Raw genomic sequence first — 16,214 nt, forward strand, 5'->3', positions numbered from 1 at the left:
CTGCTAATGGGTGGCCAGATCTACTTGCCTCAGCAAGCATGTGCAATCAGTGGCGAGAAGCTTAATACAGGGGAAGAGTGTATAAAATAAAGGAAAAGTTTATAAGAGGAAAGCAAAGAAGTGATAAGGGGGATCATTATGGATTTAGGACTTAAAGAAAACTCTTCCATCCCCGCCCCCCCCCCCCCCCCCCCCCCCTCTTTTTGACTGGTAAGAACGCAGCAGATGGGTCTTGAACTCAAAGAGTCAAAACCTAACCCTCCACCTAAAATTTGTAAGAGCACAAGGTGTCAGTTGAGTTGACTAAAAGAAAAATCTAGCCCTTTAAGCTTTAATTGTATAATGTGTTAATGTATAAGTATTGTAGGATAAAAAAGAGAAGTTCAGATAAAGAAGAAACTTATGCACACATGTTGAAGCTTTCCTGCCAAAGGATATTTAACTAGTAATTTAATTCAATCCACTAGCTATCAAAAAACTAATAATCCCTAGAGCTAAATAGTTTTTGGACAGTGATAAAGAGCCTGATATTTAGAAAAGCTCTAATAATTTAAAATTGATTTTAGCAACTAAAATGAGTCTTTTCCAATTAGGAACAAGCACATATACCAATCACTTTTTTAGTTCCCATCTAACACAATATTAAATCTAGGAAAACTATTAACCATAAGCGCATATAGCACAACCGTCCTCCAAAATAACAAACTGAAGAAGTTTTTCAATGCAATATAGAATATTATTGTTCTTTCCTTAACTAATACTTGGTGAAATTCTTAAACTAATAAATAAATAAAAATAGGGTTTACATTGTTACGATTTCAAAATTTGATTTGAAACTATGAAACTATAATTTTTAGTTTGTAATTGTTCAAGACTTAGGATTCAATTTAAAGCTTTTAAAATTGAAAGGTATAATTTCATTCAACTTTAAAATATAGTGTTTAATATGTGATGATGCCAAGAAAATCAGTAGGCTGGATGCTTCGGACTAGAAAGGACTACTGGATCTTTCTACGGCCTGAAAAAGAAAGAAAAGCGTATCAAAGGCGACCGGGGCTGCCGGCCAAAAGTCCTCCGATGGCAAAGTTAGTTTTTTCCTCTAAGTTATTTGAGTTCCAACTTTTTTGGAGTCAAAACTGAACATACCTTGGGTTTGTCTGAAACAGCCTTTATATAGTGTTATCATAGGCGGTTACCAAAATTGGAACTTCTCCTGGCTTCAAGGAGAGATAGAAATCAAACGTAACTTGCATAACCGTCTGGAAGTTATGCTCTTGTTTCACAACGGATACCTGGCGGTTACGCGTGGGATAAGGGATTATCATATCTCATTTGGAGATTTTCCTAAGTATGACAACCTCGTCCTTGAGTTCCTCAGTTGGGCGTGCTTTGTTTCGCACGCGGGGGCTGCCTCGTCTAACGGGTGAATTTGCTCAAGACGAGGATGTCGACACTCTGGACGAGTGCATCACTCTGATGGTGCGTACCTCGTCTTGAGCTCTTCTTCCCTGGACGAGACACTTGTAGGTAAGTTTCTGAGGGTGTTTATGGTAGTAGGTGGGCTATGGACGACCTTTATGGACGACTTGGAGATAGGCTATATTATTCCCCTATCAGTTGCCCCCCGTTCTAAGGTCGTCCAAAGCTCTTTTGTTTCTTCGACTCGTTTCAACACATTATTTCACGTGTCTCAAAGTAAGGGACGAGGTTGCCAAGGCTTCATATTATGTCACGTGTCATTACTTACTCGGGTTAACCGTTGTGTGGGTTAGGGTTTTCGAGGAGGTTGCCACGTGGTTCTTCCTGATTGGTCATTGCGTTCTGGGTTTTACTTTTCAACGCCTATAAATAGTGGATTTCCTCCCCTACCCTCCTCATTCTTAAAATTCTCTCGTTTGACATCTCTCGTCCATCGCCTCGTCTAGGAGTATTCCAGCGTCCTTTAGTTTTCTTCGTCTAGAGCCAGGTATTTTCTCTACGCTCGTTTTAGGCTTCCCTTACATTTCCAAAATGTCCGAAAGTTTTTCTTCGTCTAGCAATAGCGTTGATAGGGAGATCGATGAATATCGTAACACAACTAGCTATAGTGGCTCTAGTAGTGACAGCAGTAGGAGTAGTGGTAACACCTCAGACGAGTATGTTTCTGGGGTTCCTGGGGTTCCCTTAGAAGTTTTCCAGGAAGAATTTAGGACGAGGGTAGCATCTGGGTCTAGGGCTGGTCCTTCTAGCGCGCCCTCGTCCACTAGAAGGGACGAGGTTGAGACTGTATACAGCTGCGCTGTTGGGGTTCCAGCCAAGACAGACGAGAGAAAACTAACGTCCCTTAGGAGTTGGTACCAAATCCCGGACGAGCTAAATCCTAGATTGGCCGTCCGTGATGAGTGGTGTTGCCAACCTCATTTTGGCATTGGGGTTTATGAAGCCTATCTTCTAGGGGGTCTTAGGCTGCCTCTCAATGCTTTTGCCAGGGAGTTGCTTACTAGGTTAGGTATAGGTTTATGTCAATTAAATCCTAATGCATGGAGACTAGTTGTTTCTATGCAAATTTTGTGGAGAGAGGTTTTCGAAGGGGACTGTCCTCTTACCGTGGACGAGTTCCTTTTTTGCTATAAACCCTCTGAAATTAGTCAATCTCGTGGCTTTTATCAATTCACAGCCAGGAGAAAAGACTGTAGGATAATTAAATCTTTGGTCACCTCAGATAGGAGTTGGAAGACGGAGTTCTTCTTCGTCTCAGGTTTTTGGGCAGGACGCCCTGCTGATGTGGGCAGGGATTCATTTCCCCCATATACAGGAGATTTAGGGAACCTTCGTCCTGAAGGTATGCTCACCACTACTGTAGCATCGCCTTCATTACATATCTTTCTGGGCTAATTTCTTCGTCCTTGTTGCAGGTGTTAGGAGGCCGTCGTTGAGCCAGTTCCATCTAGGACGCGTCCAGAAAGCTCGTCTTCACCCAGAGAGGGACTTCCACTCTTTGGTTACCTTGCAGCGTCTTGCAACTTGGGGACTTGGCCCCGAGCCCTCTCCTGAAGCCTTAGCCCACGAGATTACAGTCCGCCGACGTGAGTTCTCGTCTTGCCTTTCCTCTCCCTTTTTTTTTTTTTTTTAATTATTATTATTTATTTTAGGGATGGCTACCATGAAGGAAAACAAAGGCAAAGGGGTCGTGGACGAGCGTGGCAAGCAAGACACTGAAACTAGGGCTCGTCCTTCTGTTGGCGATAAGAGGAGCCTGTCAAAGGCCATCAACCTTGAAAACCTCCCCAGCAGGAGAGCCAAGCACAGAAAGTCGTCCAAGGCTGGGGTCGTCTCTCCTGCTGTCCCTGTTCCTCCTCCACCACCGTCCGTCCCAATCTTCGACGTGGAGTCGTCTGAGCCTGCTCCCACTCCACCGTCCAAGACCAGCGTTCCTACCTCGTCCCAACCTCCCGTTGATGTTGTGCCCAACCTGCTCGAGAGTGAGGGCTTGGCTTGGGAGAGGTTCCAACAGGCAGTGTCTGACGAGGACGTGGCTGCATGCTACAACATGTCCTTGACGGATTTTGAACACTCGGGTGTCCACGATCTTTTCAAGGTAATGGATACAAATTTGTTCTCGTCGTTAGCTTTTCATGCTTGTTTACTTTGCTTGATACAAAAATTCTTATTTGTTTGTGCAGGCCATGTCCAAGTTTATAGCTGCGTCTAGGCGAGGCTCCGAGTTGGACGGGGACGAGGCCGCTGTTGGAGAGGAGGATCAAGGAGGTTAAGGATGAGTGCAAAAGCTGGGCTGAGACGGCTGCTGAGGCTAAGGACGCAGCCAAGGATTTGCTAAACCTCGTCGAGGAATTAAAGGCTGATGTAGTGGAAAAGGACTCTCGTCTTGACCACTTTCAGAAAAAGACCGACGAGCTTAACAATTCCCTTGTGAGGGCTAAGGACGAGGCTGTGGAGGAGTTCAGGGCTTCGAAGCAGTTTACGGACCTTCTGGACGCCAACTATGCGGCTGGATTTGAAGACTTTCGCATGGAGGCGAAAGAAAAGTTTCCAGAAGTTGACTTCAGTCCTATCGTCCTTCAACTTAGAGATGCTGCTAGTTCTTTTCTTCAGACTAGCTCTGAAGATGTCAATGTTGAAGACGATGCCTCTACCAAGCCTGCTGAAGACGACCCTAATGCCTGATGCCCGTTTGAAAATTTTCATCATTTGTTTAAGTGTTTTCTTCCTGTCTCTCTTTTTTTTTTTTTTTTTTTAAATGTATAAGAGTACATTTATTTCGTCCTGAGCACTTTTGACGGCTTTATAAACAATGCCTTTCAAGGCTTACTTTTCAAGGGTTTTTGGACGGTGGTCGTTCACCCTTTTATTGTTTAATGAATGCTTACTTTCAGTTATCATCATTGTTGTTCCATGGACGAGTGTATGTATTTTTATTCAATTGCCTTTTAAGCAATGTTTCCCAGTGTTGGGTGATTGTTTACATGATGCCCTTATGGACGATTGTATTTAGGACGATCATATGCTCGCCGTTAGAACGCAGGTGTTAAGGCCTACTTCCCTTCTTAGACGAGTATGCCCTGGCTAAGGAAAACTTGGACGAGCATGTCTTAACTTTGTTGCTTTATCCTCATTCTTTTAAGGAAAGCTTGGACGAATATGCCTTAGCATTTTTGCTCTTTTTTAAGGAAAGCTTGGACGAGCATGCCTTAGCATTTTTGCTCTTTTTTAAGGAAAGCTTGGACGAGCATGCCTTAGCATTTTTGCTTTATCCTCATTCTTTTTTGGACGAGCATGCCTCAGAGCTTAGACGGGTTTGTATTCGTCCAGAGCTTTTATTTGTCAAAGGCTTTTTACTCGTCCGTGGATATTATCAGGGAAACTGGAATTCAAGTACATAAGAAATCCAAACCATATTATTACATGAACATTGTTCACGAACTTGGCACACGCTTATAAGCTAGTGCCTTATTAAGATATCAAGTACATAGCATCGTCTTTCATAAACTAGTCTGCAAGTAGTGCAAGAGTTTAAGAACTAGTGCACTTTTATTCATAACACGCTATAATAATAGTAAAAGCACAAATAAATATAAGCAAACACGCAAACGACAACTGTAGTTTTGCCACTGACTTCCTTCGTCCCTGCTCATCACTGATAGTACTTTCGCAGATGTTCCACGTTCCAAGGATGTTCTAACTTCCGTCCATCCAGGCTTCCAGGTAGTAGGACCCCTGCCTTTTGCAATTGATTACTTTGTAGGGTCCTTCCCAATTGGGTCCCGAGTTTCCATGAGCTGGGTTCCTGGTCGCCAAGGAGACCCTTTTGAGGACAAGGTCCCCGACACTGAACCGTCTGGGCCTTACCATGGCGTCATGCTGTCTGGCCATGAGATTTTTGTATCTTGCTGTCCTTTGCTCCGCATCCATTCTTACCTCATCAATAAGATCGAGGTCAAGGCGAAGTTGTTCCCCGTTGTCTTTCTCCTGGTACTTCATCACTCGATGGCTTGCCATATGGACCTCTGCCGGTATAACAGCTTCACTCCCATAGGCTAGCTTAAAAGGGGTCTCTCCTGTCGGAGTTCGTGCAGTCGTCCTATAGGCCCACAGAACACCAGGTAGCTCGTCTGGCCATATCCCTTTTGCCCCCTCAAGCCGAGTCTTGATGATTTTCAGCAGGGATCGGTTTGCTACTTCCGCTTGCCCATTTGCCTGTGGATGGGAGGGTGAAGAATAGTGATTCTTGATTCCAAAATGATTGCAGAAATCCCTGAAGGGTGCGTTGTCAAATTGACGTCCGTTGTCAGATACTAATACCCTGGGTACTCCGAACCTGCATAGGATATTCTTCCATACAAAATTCTTCACGTTCTGCTGAGTGATTGCTGCAAGAGGCTCAGCTTCTACCCATTTGGTAAAGTAATCTATCCCTACCACCAAAAACTTCATTTGCCGGACTCCTATTGGAAAAGGACCCAGGATATCCAGTCCCCACTGTGCGAAGGGCCATGGGGCTGTCATTGGGGTCTGATACTCTGACGGCTGTCTAGGTACATTGCTATAACGCTGGCATTGGTCACATACCTTGACATAGGCTTTAGCGTCTGCCTGCATTGTTGGCCAATAGTAGCCTGCACGGACGATCTTATGGACGAGAGACCTTGCCCCTGAATGATTTCCACAGGATCCTTCATGAACCTCCCTTAGAACATAGTTTGACTCGTCAGGAGCCAGGCATCTTAAGTAGGGCTGAGAAAAGCCTCGCTTGTACAACAACTCATTTATGATGACATACTTGGCCGACCTGACCCTTAACTTTCTCGCTTCATCCTTGTCTTCTGGAAGCCTCCCCTCTTTGAGATAGATTATTATTGGACTCATCCAATTTTCTCCTCCTCCTATCTGCTGTATGTCAGGGATGTCTATGCTCGGCATGTACTGAACGTCGTCAAACTCGTCTATGACTCCTGCCGAGGCGGCTTTTGCCAAGGCGTCTGCTTCAGCGTTCTCCTCCCTGGGAAGTTGAATAAAACTTATGGTTGAAAATTTCCGGGCAAGGCGTTTCACTTTATTAAGATACTTCTTCATTCGATCTTCTTTGACATCACACATCCCATTTACTTGGTTAATGACCAGTTGAGAGTCTCCTCTGATTGTTAACGACTCCGCCCCTAAGGACTTGGCCAATTCCAACCCCTTGAGTAGAGCCTCGTACTCAGCTTCATTGTTGGTAGTTGGATACTGCAGACGGACCGCATACTCCAGCTTGTCACCCTCAGGGGACTTCAGTACAATTCCAACCCCACCTGCATACAATGTGGACGATCCGTCTACATTCACTACCCACATCTCATTTCCTTCGTCCTTGCTCAGGTCGTCCTGACTGGGGGTGAATTCTGCAATGAAATCTACCAACGCTTGCGCTTTTATTGTACTCCTCGGGAGGTACCTGACATCGAACTCGCTGAGCTCAACGGCCCACTGTACCAGCCGTCCAGCAGCTTCCAACCTGCTCATCGCCTTTTTTATGGGATGGTCTGTCAGGACGTTGATGACGTGTGCCTGAAAATAATGTCTCAGCTTCCTAGAAGCCGTGACTAACGCGAAGGCTAGTTTCTCCATCATCGGGTATCGTCCTTCTGCCCCTCTCGTCGCGTGGCTTGTGTAATAGACCGGCCTCTGGACTCTTCCCTCTTCTCTGATCAACGCTGAGCTTACTGCGTGTGGGGACACTGCCAAGTACAAGTACAACTCTTCCCCAGGTATAGACGGACTCAACAATGGGGCCGTCATTAGATACGCCTTCAGGTCTTGGAAGGCCTTTTGACACTCGTCCGTCCATTCAAAAGCCTTCCTGAGGACCTTAAAGAAAGGTAAACATTTGTCAGTAGCTTTCGATACAAACCTGTTGAGGGCGGCGACTCGTCCAGTAAGAGACTGGACTTCCTTGATATTTCTCGGTGGCTCCATGTTCAGTATCGCCTGGATTTTATCCGGATTCGCCTCAATTCCCCTGTGCGACACCATAAACCCCAAGAACTTACCCGACGAAACTCCGAAAGCACACTTGCTCGGATTTAACTTCATGTGGTACCGTCGCAATGTGTCAAAAGTCTCTTGAAGGTCTTCAAGATGTTTATCCTCGTCCTGGCTCTTCACCAGCATGTCATCCACATAAACCTCCACATTTCGCCCGATTTGAGGACGGAACATATGGTTAACCAGCCTTTGGTAGGTCGCCCCTGCGTTCTTCAAACCGAAGGGCATAACCTTGTAGCAATACAACCCTTGGCTTGTGACGAATGAGGTCTTCTCCTGATCCGCTTCATTCATCTGAATCTGGTTGTACCCTGAGAAAGCGTCCATGAAGCTAAGTATCTTGTGACCTGCCGTCGAGTCCACTAACTGGTCAATGCGTGGCAATGGGTAGCTATCCTTGGGGCAAGCTTTGTTGAGATCAGTGAAGTCGACGCACATCCGCCACTTGCCATTGGCTTTTCTGACCATGACTACGTTCGCCAACCAGTCTGGGTAGTGAACTTCTCGGATAAACTTTGCGGCGACCAACTTCTGCACCTCTTCCTTAACGGCATTATCTCGCTCGGGAGCAAAAATTCTTCTCTTCTGACGCACTGGTTTCGAATAGGGACACACATTCAGGCTGTGGGTAATGACGTTTGGATCAATTCCAGGCATGTCCTCATGACTCCATGCGAAGACATCGAGGTTTTTCCTCAGAAACCGGACCAAAGCGTGCTTCGCCCCCTCTTCCATGCTCGCCCCAACTCTGGTAGACTTCTCGGGCTGGTCATCGTCCAAAGGGACGTCCTCTAATGCTTCAGTGGGCTCAGCCACAACCCTTTTTCCATCTATGCTCATCGTCTGCATATGCTCGTCCATGGCCAGCATGGCTAGGTAGCATTCTCTGGCAGCCAGCTGGTCTCCTTGTACCTGGCCTACCCCGTGCTCGGTCGGGAATTTAATGGACAAGTGGTAGGTAGAGGTTACCGCTTTCCAGCTGTTCAAAGTTGGCCTTCCAATTATTGCATTGTATGACGATGCACAATCAACAACAAGGAAATTCACCTCTTTGGTTATCTGCTGCGGATACGTCCCGACGACTACTGGCAACATGATGGTGCCCACAGGTTGCACCTTCATTCCTCCGAATCCTACCAACGACGAGTTCACTGGTCGAAGCCGATCTCGTCCTAGCTTCATTTGTTGGAACGCGGGGTAGTAGAGAATGTCTGCAGAGCTGCCATTGTCTATCAATACCCTCCTGGTCATGTAGTCAGAGATGAGTAGGGTGATGACTATCGCGTCATCGTGTGGATGGTGAATTCGTCCTGCCTCCTCGTCCGTGAAAGTAACAGCCTGTTGGTCAACCTCCCTCGTCCTAGTAGGTCGTTCAAACTGTTGGATGTTCTGCACCACCCTCAGGTACGTCTTTCTTGATTTGGACGACTGCACCGTCGAGCTTCCTCCTATAATTACCCTTATTTCTCCAAGTGGAGGGCGTGATGATTCTTCCACCTTGGCCTTCATTTTCTCATCTCTCTGGTCTCGTCCAAGGAAGTTCCTCAATTTCCCCTGTCTAATGAGATTTTCTATCTGTTGCTTCAAGTCAAAGCACTCGTCTGTATCATGCCCATGGTCCCTATGAAAACGGCAGTACTTGCTCCTGTTACGCTTGTTGGGGTCTCCCTTCATTTTGTCTGGCCACTTCAAGGACGGATCATCCTTGATCTGCATAAGGACCTGCTCTAACGGCATAGTCAGGGGCGTGTATTGCTGATTCCTTGCAGAGGAACTGGCCTTCTTACCATCCTTATCTTTTCTCTCGTCTACCCGAACCTTCTTCGGACGAGGTCCCTGGTCCTGGTAGCGATGGTGGCCCACCTCCGAGCGCTCTGCCCTTTTTCTTTTCTTGGCTATGATGGCGTCTTCGGCATTCATAAAATTCTGGGCTGAATGGACAAGCTCGGCCATAGTCTGCGGTTCCTGCTCATAGAGCTTATGAATAAACAAGTCAGAATTGACCCCATTGTGGAAAGCGGCTAGCAATAGCTTGTCATCCATCTCGTCCACCGTTAAGGCTTCTCTGTTAAAACGGGTGATAAAAGATCGCAAACTCTCATTGTCCCCTTGCTCTATGGTCAGCAGGCTAGAGGAGGAACGCTTGTGACGCTGTCCTCCAATGAAGTTGTTGACAAACAGCTTACTAAGTTCTTCAAATGATCCCACTGAGTTTGGGGGAATCTTGCTGAACCACACTCGCGCTGATCCCTTGAGTGTGGTGGGAAAAGCTCTGCACATGATCTCGTCTGGGACCCCCTGCAGATGCATGGTCGTCTTGAAAGTTGCAATGTGATCGCAGGGGTCGCGATTTCCATCGTACGAGTCTAGAGAAGGCATTTTGAACTTCGGGGGTAGAGGGTGACCGCTGATGGAGGCTGTGAAAGGGGAGTCTGTTCGGTGGACCATATCATCTACTGGGTTTGTTCGCCTCATGTTTTCCCTCATTTCATCCATGGCTTTTCTCATCTGGTCCATTTCTTTTTCCAAGTGCGGCACCCTTCTTGAAACGGTACCCCTTGTTTGATCTTCAGACTCTACATTCTCCCCTCCTCCTTCCTGACTTGGGGCCCTTCCCTCCATGTGTACTTGACGCTGCCTCCTGAAGTTGATCTCCTTATTCAATTCCTGGTTCTGACGCGTCAGTTCTGCCATAGCGGCAGCCATGGATTGTATGTGCTGCATAGAAGGCGGTGGCACTACAGGTGCTGATCTGCGATCACGAAGGGGATTGCTGGAAGCATCCCTACTCTCCTGGTGGCCTGGGCTAGTGGCCCTTGATCTTGTTCGAACCATTCAACCTTTTGTCTGGGATAGAATAACAAGTTTACCGTTTTTCCCCACAGACGGCGCCAACTGATGATGCCAAGAAAATCAGTAGGCTGGATGCTTCGGACTAGAAAGGACTACTGGATCTTTCTACGGCCTGAAAAAGAAAGAAAAGCGTATCAAAGGCGACCGGGGCTGCCGGCCAAAAGTCCTCCGATGGCAAAGTTAGTTTTTTCCTCTAAGTTATTTGAGTTCCAACTTTTTTGGAGTCAAAACTGAACATACCTTGGGTTTGTCTGAAACAGCCTTTATATAGTGTTATCATAGGCGGTTACCAAAATTGGAACTTCTCCTGGCTTCAAGGAGAGATAGAAATCAAACGTAACTTGCATAACCGTCTGGAAGTTATGCTCTTGTTTCACAACGGATACCTGGCGGTTACGCGTGGGATAAGGGATTATCATATCTCATTTGGAGATTTTCCTAAGTATGACAACCTCGTCCTTGAGTTCCTCAGTTGGGCGTGCTTTGTTTCGCACGCGGGGGCTGCCTCGTCTAACGGGTGAATTTGCTCAAGACGAGGATGTCGACACTCTGGACGAGTGCATCACTCTGATGGTGCGTACCTCGTCTTGAGCTCTTCTTCCCTGGACGAGGCACTTGTAGGTAAGTTTCTGAGGGTGTTTATGGTAGTAGGTGGGCTATGGACGACCTTTATGGACGACTTGGAGATAGGCTATATTATTCCCCTATCAATATGTAATCAACTTTTTAAATAATTATAATCCTAGAAAGAAAAATGTTGGTAACACTCCCGCACATTAAAAAAAAAAAAACTGCACATGAATGTTTAGGGAATAGAATAGATACAATCAACCCGTTCTTCTTGGCTATTTCTCTTCCAAAATTTGAAGAGTAATTTAATTAGCAAATGACCCATATTTGATATTTTTAATTCCCGTGACTTTTTCTTTTTTGAAGTAGAAGCACATATTTCCCATGATTATAATTTTTATTTTTAATTTTAAGGGCTAACGAGAGTATAAAGTTCTTCCACCACCGGAGATATTCTAAGTTCTTTTATTAGGGAAAGCAAGAAGGAAGAAAAATTGGAAATTGTAGAGGAAGGAATTTGCTACCAGACAATTCTGATTTGTTAGGATGAACTACAAAACTTACATGCCCATTCGCTACCCTTAAAATTTATAATTAAAGGGTATAAACAAATCCACAAAATTTACTATAAAAAAAAAAAAAAAAAAAAAGCACACTCCAATATTTCAGGAGTCTTCGTTGCATTCTTCAGCTTCCTCTTCAATAATTGTCTCCAATGCAGGAAAAATAGGAAGCTTATTGTGAGAAATGATAAGGGCAGGTGCAACCTCAATCCAAGAACTCAAAAATCTGACACCCTTAGCCATTTTATTAAGAGAACCCAAAAAATATTTAAACCATGTGAAGGAACAGAGGGTGGAGACCCTGGTTATGAAGATGAGCACGATGATGAGGCGAAGGGAGTAGTTCCTTCTTTACTGAGAAGCGAGATAAAAGGTGGAAGAGAAGAAGATAGTTTCAGAAATCCGAACCTATTGTTGGAGGCTTTCTTCAGATTCTTGGTTGCAGTATTTTAAAAGCCACACGTTAAAGAAATGGGGATGGATTCAGTGATTCTAGAGAAGTGAGAATTGGGCCCATTTTTTCAATTCTAGTGTTATGAGTCCATGTGTGATGAATGGATTCTAAAATTTACGAAGATAAACACAAAAAGTAATGGCTTCTTTTTCTTCCTTTTTTTGAGGTGTTTCTTATAGCCATAGGTGTGTTGGTCAATGGGAAATTATGTCCTTGAAATTTGAGGAACTCCCTTTTGAAATGTGAAGATTCAGATCGACCCAGACTTATGGAACTCACATAATCGTTTGTGTAGGATCTCCATTCCAATCCGTGCCAACTAGGCAACTACCAAGCGAGCAATCCTTAATAGTTGAGGTAGCTTGGCAGTATTTAGCATGTCCTGTTGGGTTCATTGATTGTGCTTGCGTTCAGCTTAATAGATCCTATAAATGTACACATCAATCAAATCTGTTCCAATTGTCAATGTTGGGAAAACCTAGCAAGATTTATATGATATTGGTATTGATGGTAGACTAATAGTTCATAAATTCTTGTTTTTTGATGGGCTTGAATGAACTTTTAATCACCTGAAACATTATTGAAGTTCTATTGATGTAGTAACAATTAAGGTTTTTCTTTGATCGTTTCTTGTCCGTGATTGACGATAAATTTAGTTAGCAAATGGTCCATATTTCCATGATCGTCTCTCTCTCTCTCGGTAGAGCCCCCAAAAATGTTCAATTTGTTTTATAGTTGGTAAAAAATAGGTCCAATAGAATTATTGTAGGAGGCTAAGAACTAGGTCCTCCAAATGAAATTGACTAGCTTCCCATATGTCCTTGTTACGTTCAAATTTATTAAACTATTTTGACATTTCGTTAGTGTTTCTCTATCTCTCCTCCCCCAACATGTCATCACACAAGCCCAACTTTTATAAGTTTGCCTTTTCAATTTGCATTTTCCAATGTTCTACTTTCCAGCCACCTATCTCGTCACACTTACTCTCTTTAGCCTCTCCACTCCGTTTCTTCTTCTCCTTTTTCATTTCCATTTTACCTCAATTTCTGTTAATTTTTATCTAACCTCAATTTTTATTTATTTATTTTATGATTGATGATTTTTTCTTCCTTTTATTTATTAATCCAATCGATAGTCTATATTCATTATTTTTATCTATTGTTTCATACTAACACACTCAAACAACCATATTCAGGTAAGATTTGGTATGACAAACACATCTACTGCTAGATTAGATACATAAATCTTCAGTCCAATATATAGTACCTCTAACCCTATCTAAAAAAGTTCATACGCACGTCACTTGTTGATATATTGGCTTAAGTACACTATCGATCCCTAAACTTTAAGCCATGAACAATTTCATTCTTTTTTAAGTTTAAAGTAATCACTTTTATACTTGTCTACTTAGGGGGGAAAACATCTAGAAGCGCACATCAAGGATATTTGTCCCTATTGTCAATTTTATGAAACTTACATCCACACTGTATTGAGATGATAACAGATTCATCATTGGAAATTCTGTCTTTTGTGGACTTAAGAGTGGATTTTTACGCGCTTGCAACATGACCCGCCACTATTTTGTCACAAGCATATTATTTCATAGGTTAGATGCCTAAATTTTCAAAATGTTAAGCACCATATTTTTTGATTTAAGGTAAGACACTGAGAAACAAAAGAGAAAAGGGAAGTCTATGTTTGATAGGACAGAAATGTAGTGAGTGAAAAGAAAGTGCAGGGTTTTTATTTTTCCTCCATGTTCCTAAATTTCTTTCCTCCAAAGTTTTGAGAAAGATACAAGAGAAGAGAGTTAATTGTTAGTCAGTGGGAGCATATATATAGTTTTTTTTTTTTTTGGATACCATTCCAATTTCCAAGAAAACACAAGTTACAAAAGAGTTGGGCTCACCTAACTAAAGTGCAATGGCATGCTAGTAGCCAAATGCGCCAGAGTATACACATTGCCTAAAATAGGCTTAGAAACAAAAGCTGATCTATACAAGAGACCAGACTGATTAAGGTGCAGCAAATCAGTCAACAAAATTCGTTCCTGCCAACTGGGGGCTACCTCTCTGTTGGTCATACGGATTGATCTCTTGTTGTCACTAAGAAACAAAACATGGGTGAATCCAAAGTTCCTGGCCTTCATAGCAGCAACTACCGTTGCTTCCTGGATGGCACTGAAGGTTGAGGAAGATGCACAAGTAGAGACACCTGAAACAGGACAGGCCCTTGCAAATTGATGGCTCCATAAGCAAATCCACATCTTCTAGCTCTCTTTTTCCTGACACCAGCAACCTTGATAAGCAACTGCCAAGGTCCTTGAAAACACTGTTGAGGTCTTGCTTGGTTTGCACGAGATTGAGGAGGATTAGAGCAGCTGCTGAAAACATCCTTATACCTGCAAAGAAGCGATTGAGATGTTAGCACAACTTCAATAGGATTGGGGTGCTTTCCTTCATGGATCACCAAGTTTCTATGGATCCAAATTGTCCAAAGAGTAGTAAATATAGCCTGCAGACATTGCATAGAATTTTGATCCAGATGTTTGTGCTTGAATAGCAGTGCTCTTATCCAAGATTGAATGGAAGAATGAGGAAGAGCAGAGGTGTGAATCGCCAAGGCAGAACCATGCCAAACTGCTCTCGCGAAGTTGCATCCAAGGAATAAGTGGGAAGTTGATTCATCCCCCTCATTGCACAAAGGGCAACTACTGTCAACAGGGATCCCTCTACTTTTCAAGTTGAGCTTGGTTGGGAGGCTATCATGGAGCAACCTCCACACAAAATTGCAAACCTTCAAAGGCACTCCTACTTTCCAAACTACATTCCAAGAGGTCGTGTGGTCATTATGCTGCCTACTGTGAAAATCATTAAAGCTAGAAGAGTCCCTATGCAGCAAATTATAAGCACACTTGACATTATAGTTGCCTGAGCTAGAGTGCTTCCCCACAAGGATGTCAGGGCTTACTCCAACCTTGGAGATTGGGGTCCTAAGGATTTCTGAACTAACCTGGGGAGAATAAACTGCTCTGACTAAACCAGCCTCCCAAGTATGAGAAGAGCAGTCAATTAGTTCACCACTGTACCAGACCTGAAATGGGGATTATTAAGCTGGTCAGCTTGGAGGGGGTACCAAGCAGGATGATCAAGAGGAATATCATGACCTGACCCTATAAGCCATCTGCACTCCTTAAGTTTATTATTTTTCGGGCTAATGATATTCCTCCAAAACCAAGAGTGATGAGCTTTAGACTTACAGTCATGGATGGTACCCCTTGGAAAATATCTAGCCTTGAAAGCTCTAGAGATGAGGGAATGAGGATTCTGACTAATTCTCCAATTTTGCTTTGCTAACATGGCTTGGTTTATTAGATTGAATTTCTTCAACCCCATTCCACCCTCCCTCTTAGGAGTGCAAACCCTATCCCAATTGATTAGGTGCATCTTCCTAACCCCTGAATCATGCCCCCACCAAAAAGCTCTTGTAATTTTCATCCATCTTGTTACAAATGCTTTCAGGCACTTTGAAGCAAGCCATAGTATAGAAGGGCAGGGTCTGGAGAACAGAAGAAATAAGGGTAGTCCTCTCTGCCTGAGAGAGAAGTTTAGCCTTCCAACCCTGAAGTTTTGCCTTAAGCTTGTCCACTAGAAATTGGAAATCAGAAATACACTTTCCCTTCAGCTTAAAATTTAGGCCAAGGTACTTGCTTGGAGATTGGACCAAGTTCACCTGAAGATAAGAAGCTAAGTTCTGTTGATCCTCCTTAGGCATATTGGGGGAACAATAGAGATCTGATTTTGTGAGATTAAGGACTTGCCCAGAGATGGAACAATACCAAGCTAAGATGTCCTTGATAGAGGATAGGGAGTGGTTGTCTTGTTTAAAGAAGAAAATAGAATCATCTGCAAAGAAGAGTTGGGTAAAAGGAACACCCATTCCTTCCAAGCTTAACCCCCTTAATCCTATTTTGGCTTTCAGCTTTCATGAGTGCCAAGGAGAGAATGTTCGCACACATCAGGAGCAAATAGGGGGATAGGGGATCACCCTGTCTGAGGCCTTTTGAGGGGAAGAAGGATTTTGTGATGTTACCATTGATAAGGAGAGTGTCATGAACTGTGGTAACACACACTATAATCCAAGTGATCCAATTTTCACTGAAGTTCATGGCAATCAGAACAGCTCTCAAGAACTTCCAATCCACCCTATTATAAGCCCTACTCATGTCAATTTTGGGACCATATATATAGTTG

At 43.9% G+C, this 16,214-nt stretch overlaps 2 protein-coding genes across 2 annotated transcripts; one reads left to right on the plus strand and one right to left on the minus strand.

Annotated features, from left to right (window-relative positions):
* The first annotated feature begins 958 nt into the window (after nucleotides 1–958).
* LOC142610510 (uncharacterized) lies at nucleotides 959–3,691 on the plus strand. Its single transcript, XM_075782322.1, has 3 exons — nucleotides 959–2,821; nucleotides 2,895–3,065; nucleotides 3,132–3,691. Exons 1-3 carry the CDS (start codon nucleotides 2,011–2,013, stop codon nucleotides 3,689–3,691), a joined length of 1,542 nt encoding a protein of 513 aa, XP_075638437.1. The 5' UTR covers nucleotides 959–2,010.
* A 10,427-nt stretch (nucleotides 3,692–14,118) lies between these two features.
* Nucleotides 14,119–15,900, minus strand: LOC142610513 (uncharacterized). Its single transcript, XM_075782324.1, has 2 exons — nucleotides 15,436–15,900; nucleotides 14,119–15,054 (listed from the first exon to the last, which is right to left on the minus strand). Exons 1-2 carry the CDS (start codon nucleotides 15,898–15,900, stop codon nucleotides 14,119–14,121), a joined length of 1,401 nt encoding a protein of 466 aa, XP_075638439.1.
* Nucleotides 15,901–16,214: the final 314 nt, after the last annotated feature.

This window comes from Castanea sativa, chromosome 9 (assembly GCF_040712315.1).
Source record: "Castanea sativa cultivar Marrone di Chiusa Pesio chromosome 9, ASM4071231v1".
Taxonomy (NCBI): domain Eukaryota; kingdom Viridiplantae; phylum Streptophyta; class Magnoliopsida; order Fagales; family Fagaceae; genus Castanea; species Castanea sativa.

What these genes read in the sequence shown, in the direction of transcription:
- LOC142610513 (XM_075782324.1), bottom strand. Translation starts at nt 15,900, where the DNA reads ATGGGTGTTCCTTTTACCCAACTCTTCTTTGCAGATGATTCTATTTTC. An exon ending in AAAATTACAAGAGCTTTTTG is followed by an intron (nt 15,055 to 15,435) that starts GTGGGGGCATGA and finishes TCCCCATTTCAG; the next exon opens with GTCTGGTACAGTGGTGAACT.
- LOC142610510 (XM_075782322.1), top strand. Translation starts at nt 2,011, where the DNA reads ATGTCCGAAAGTTTTTCTTCGTCTAGCAATAGCGTTGATAGGGAGATC. An exon ending in AGGGAACCTTCGTCCTGAAG is followed by an intron (nt 2,822 to 2,894) that starts GTATGCTCACCA and finishes TCCTTGTTGCAG; the next exon opens with GTGTTAGGAGGCCGTCGTTG. An exon ending in CGAGATTACAGTCCGCCGAC is followed by an intron (nt 3,066 to 3,131) that starts GTGAGTTCTCGT and finishes TATTTATTTTAG; the next exon opens with GGATGGCTACCATGAAGGAA.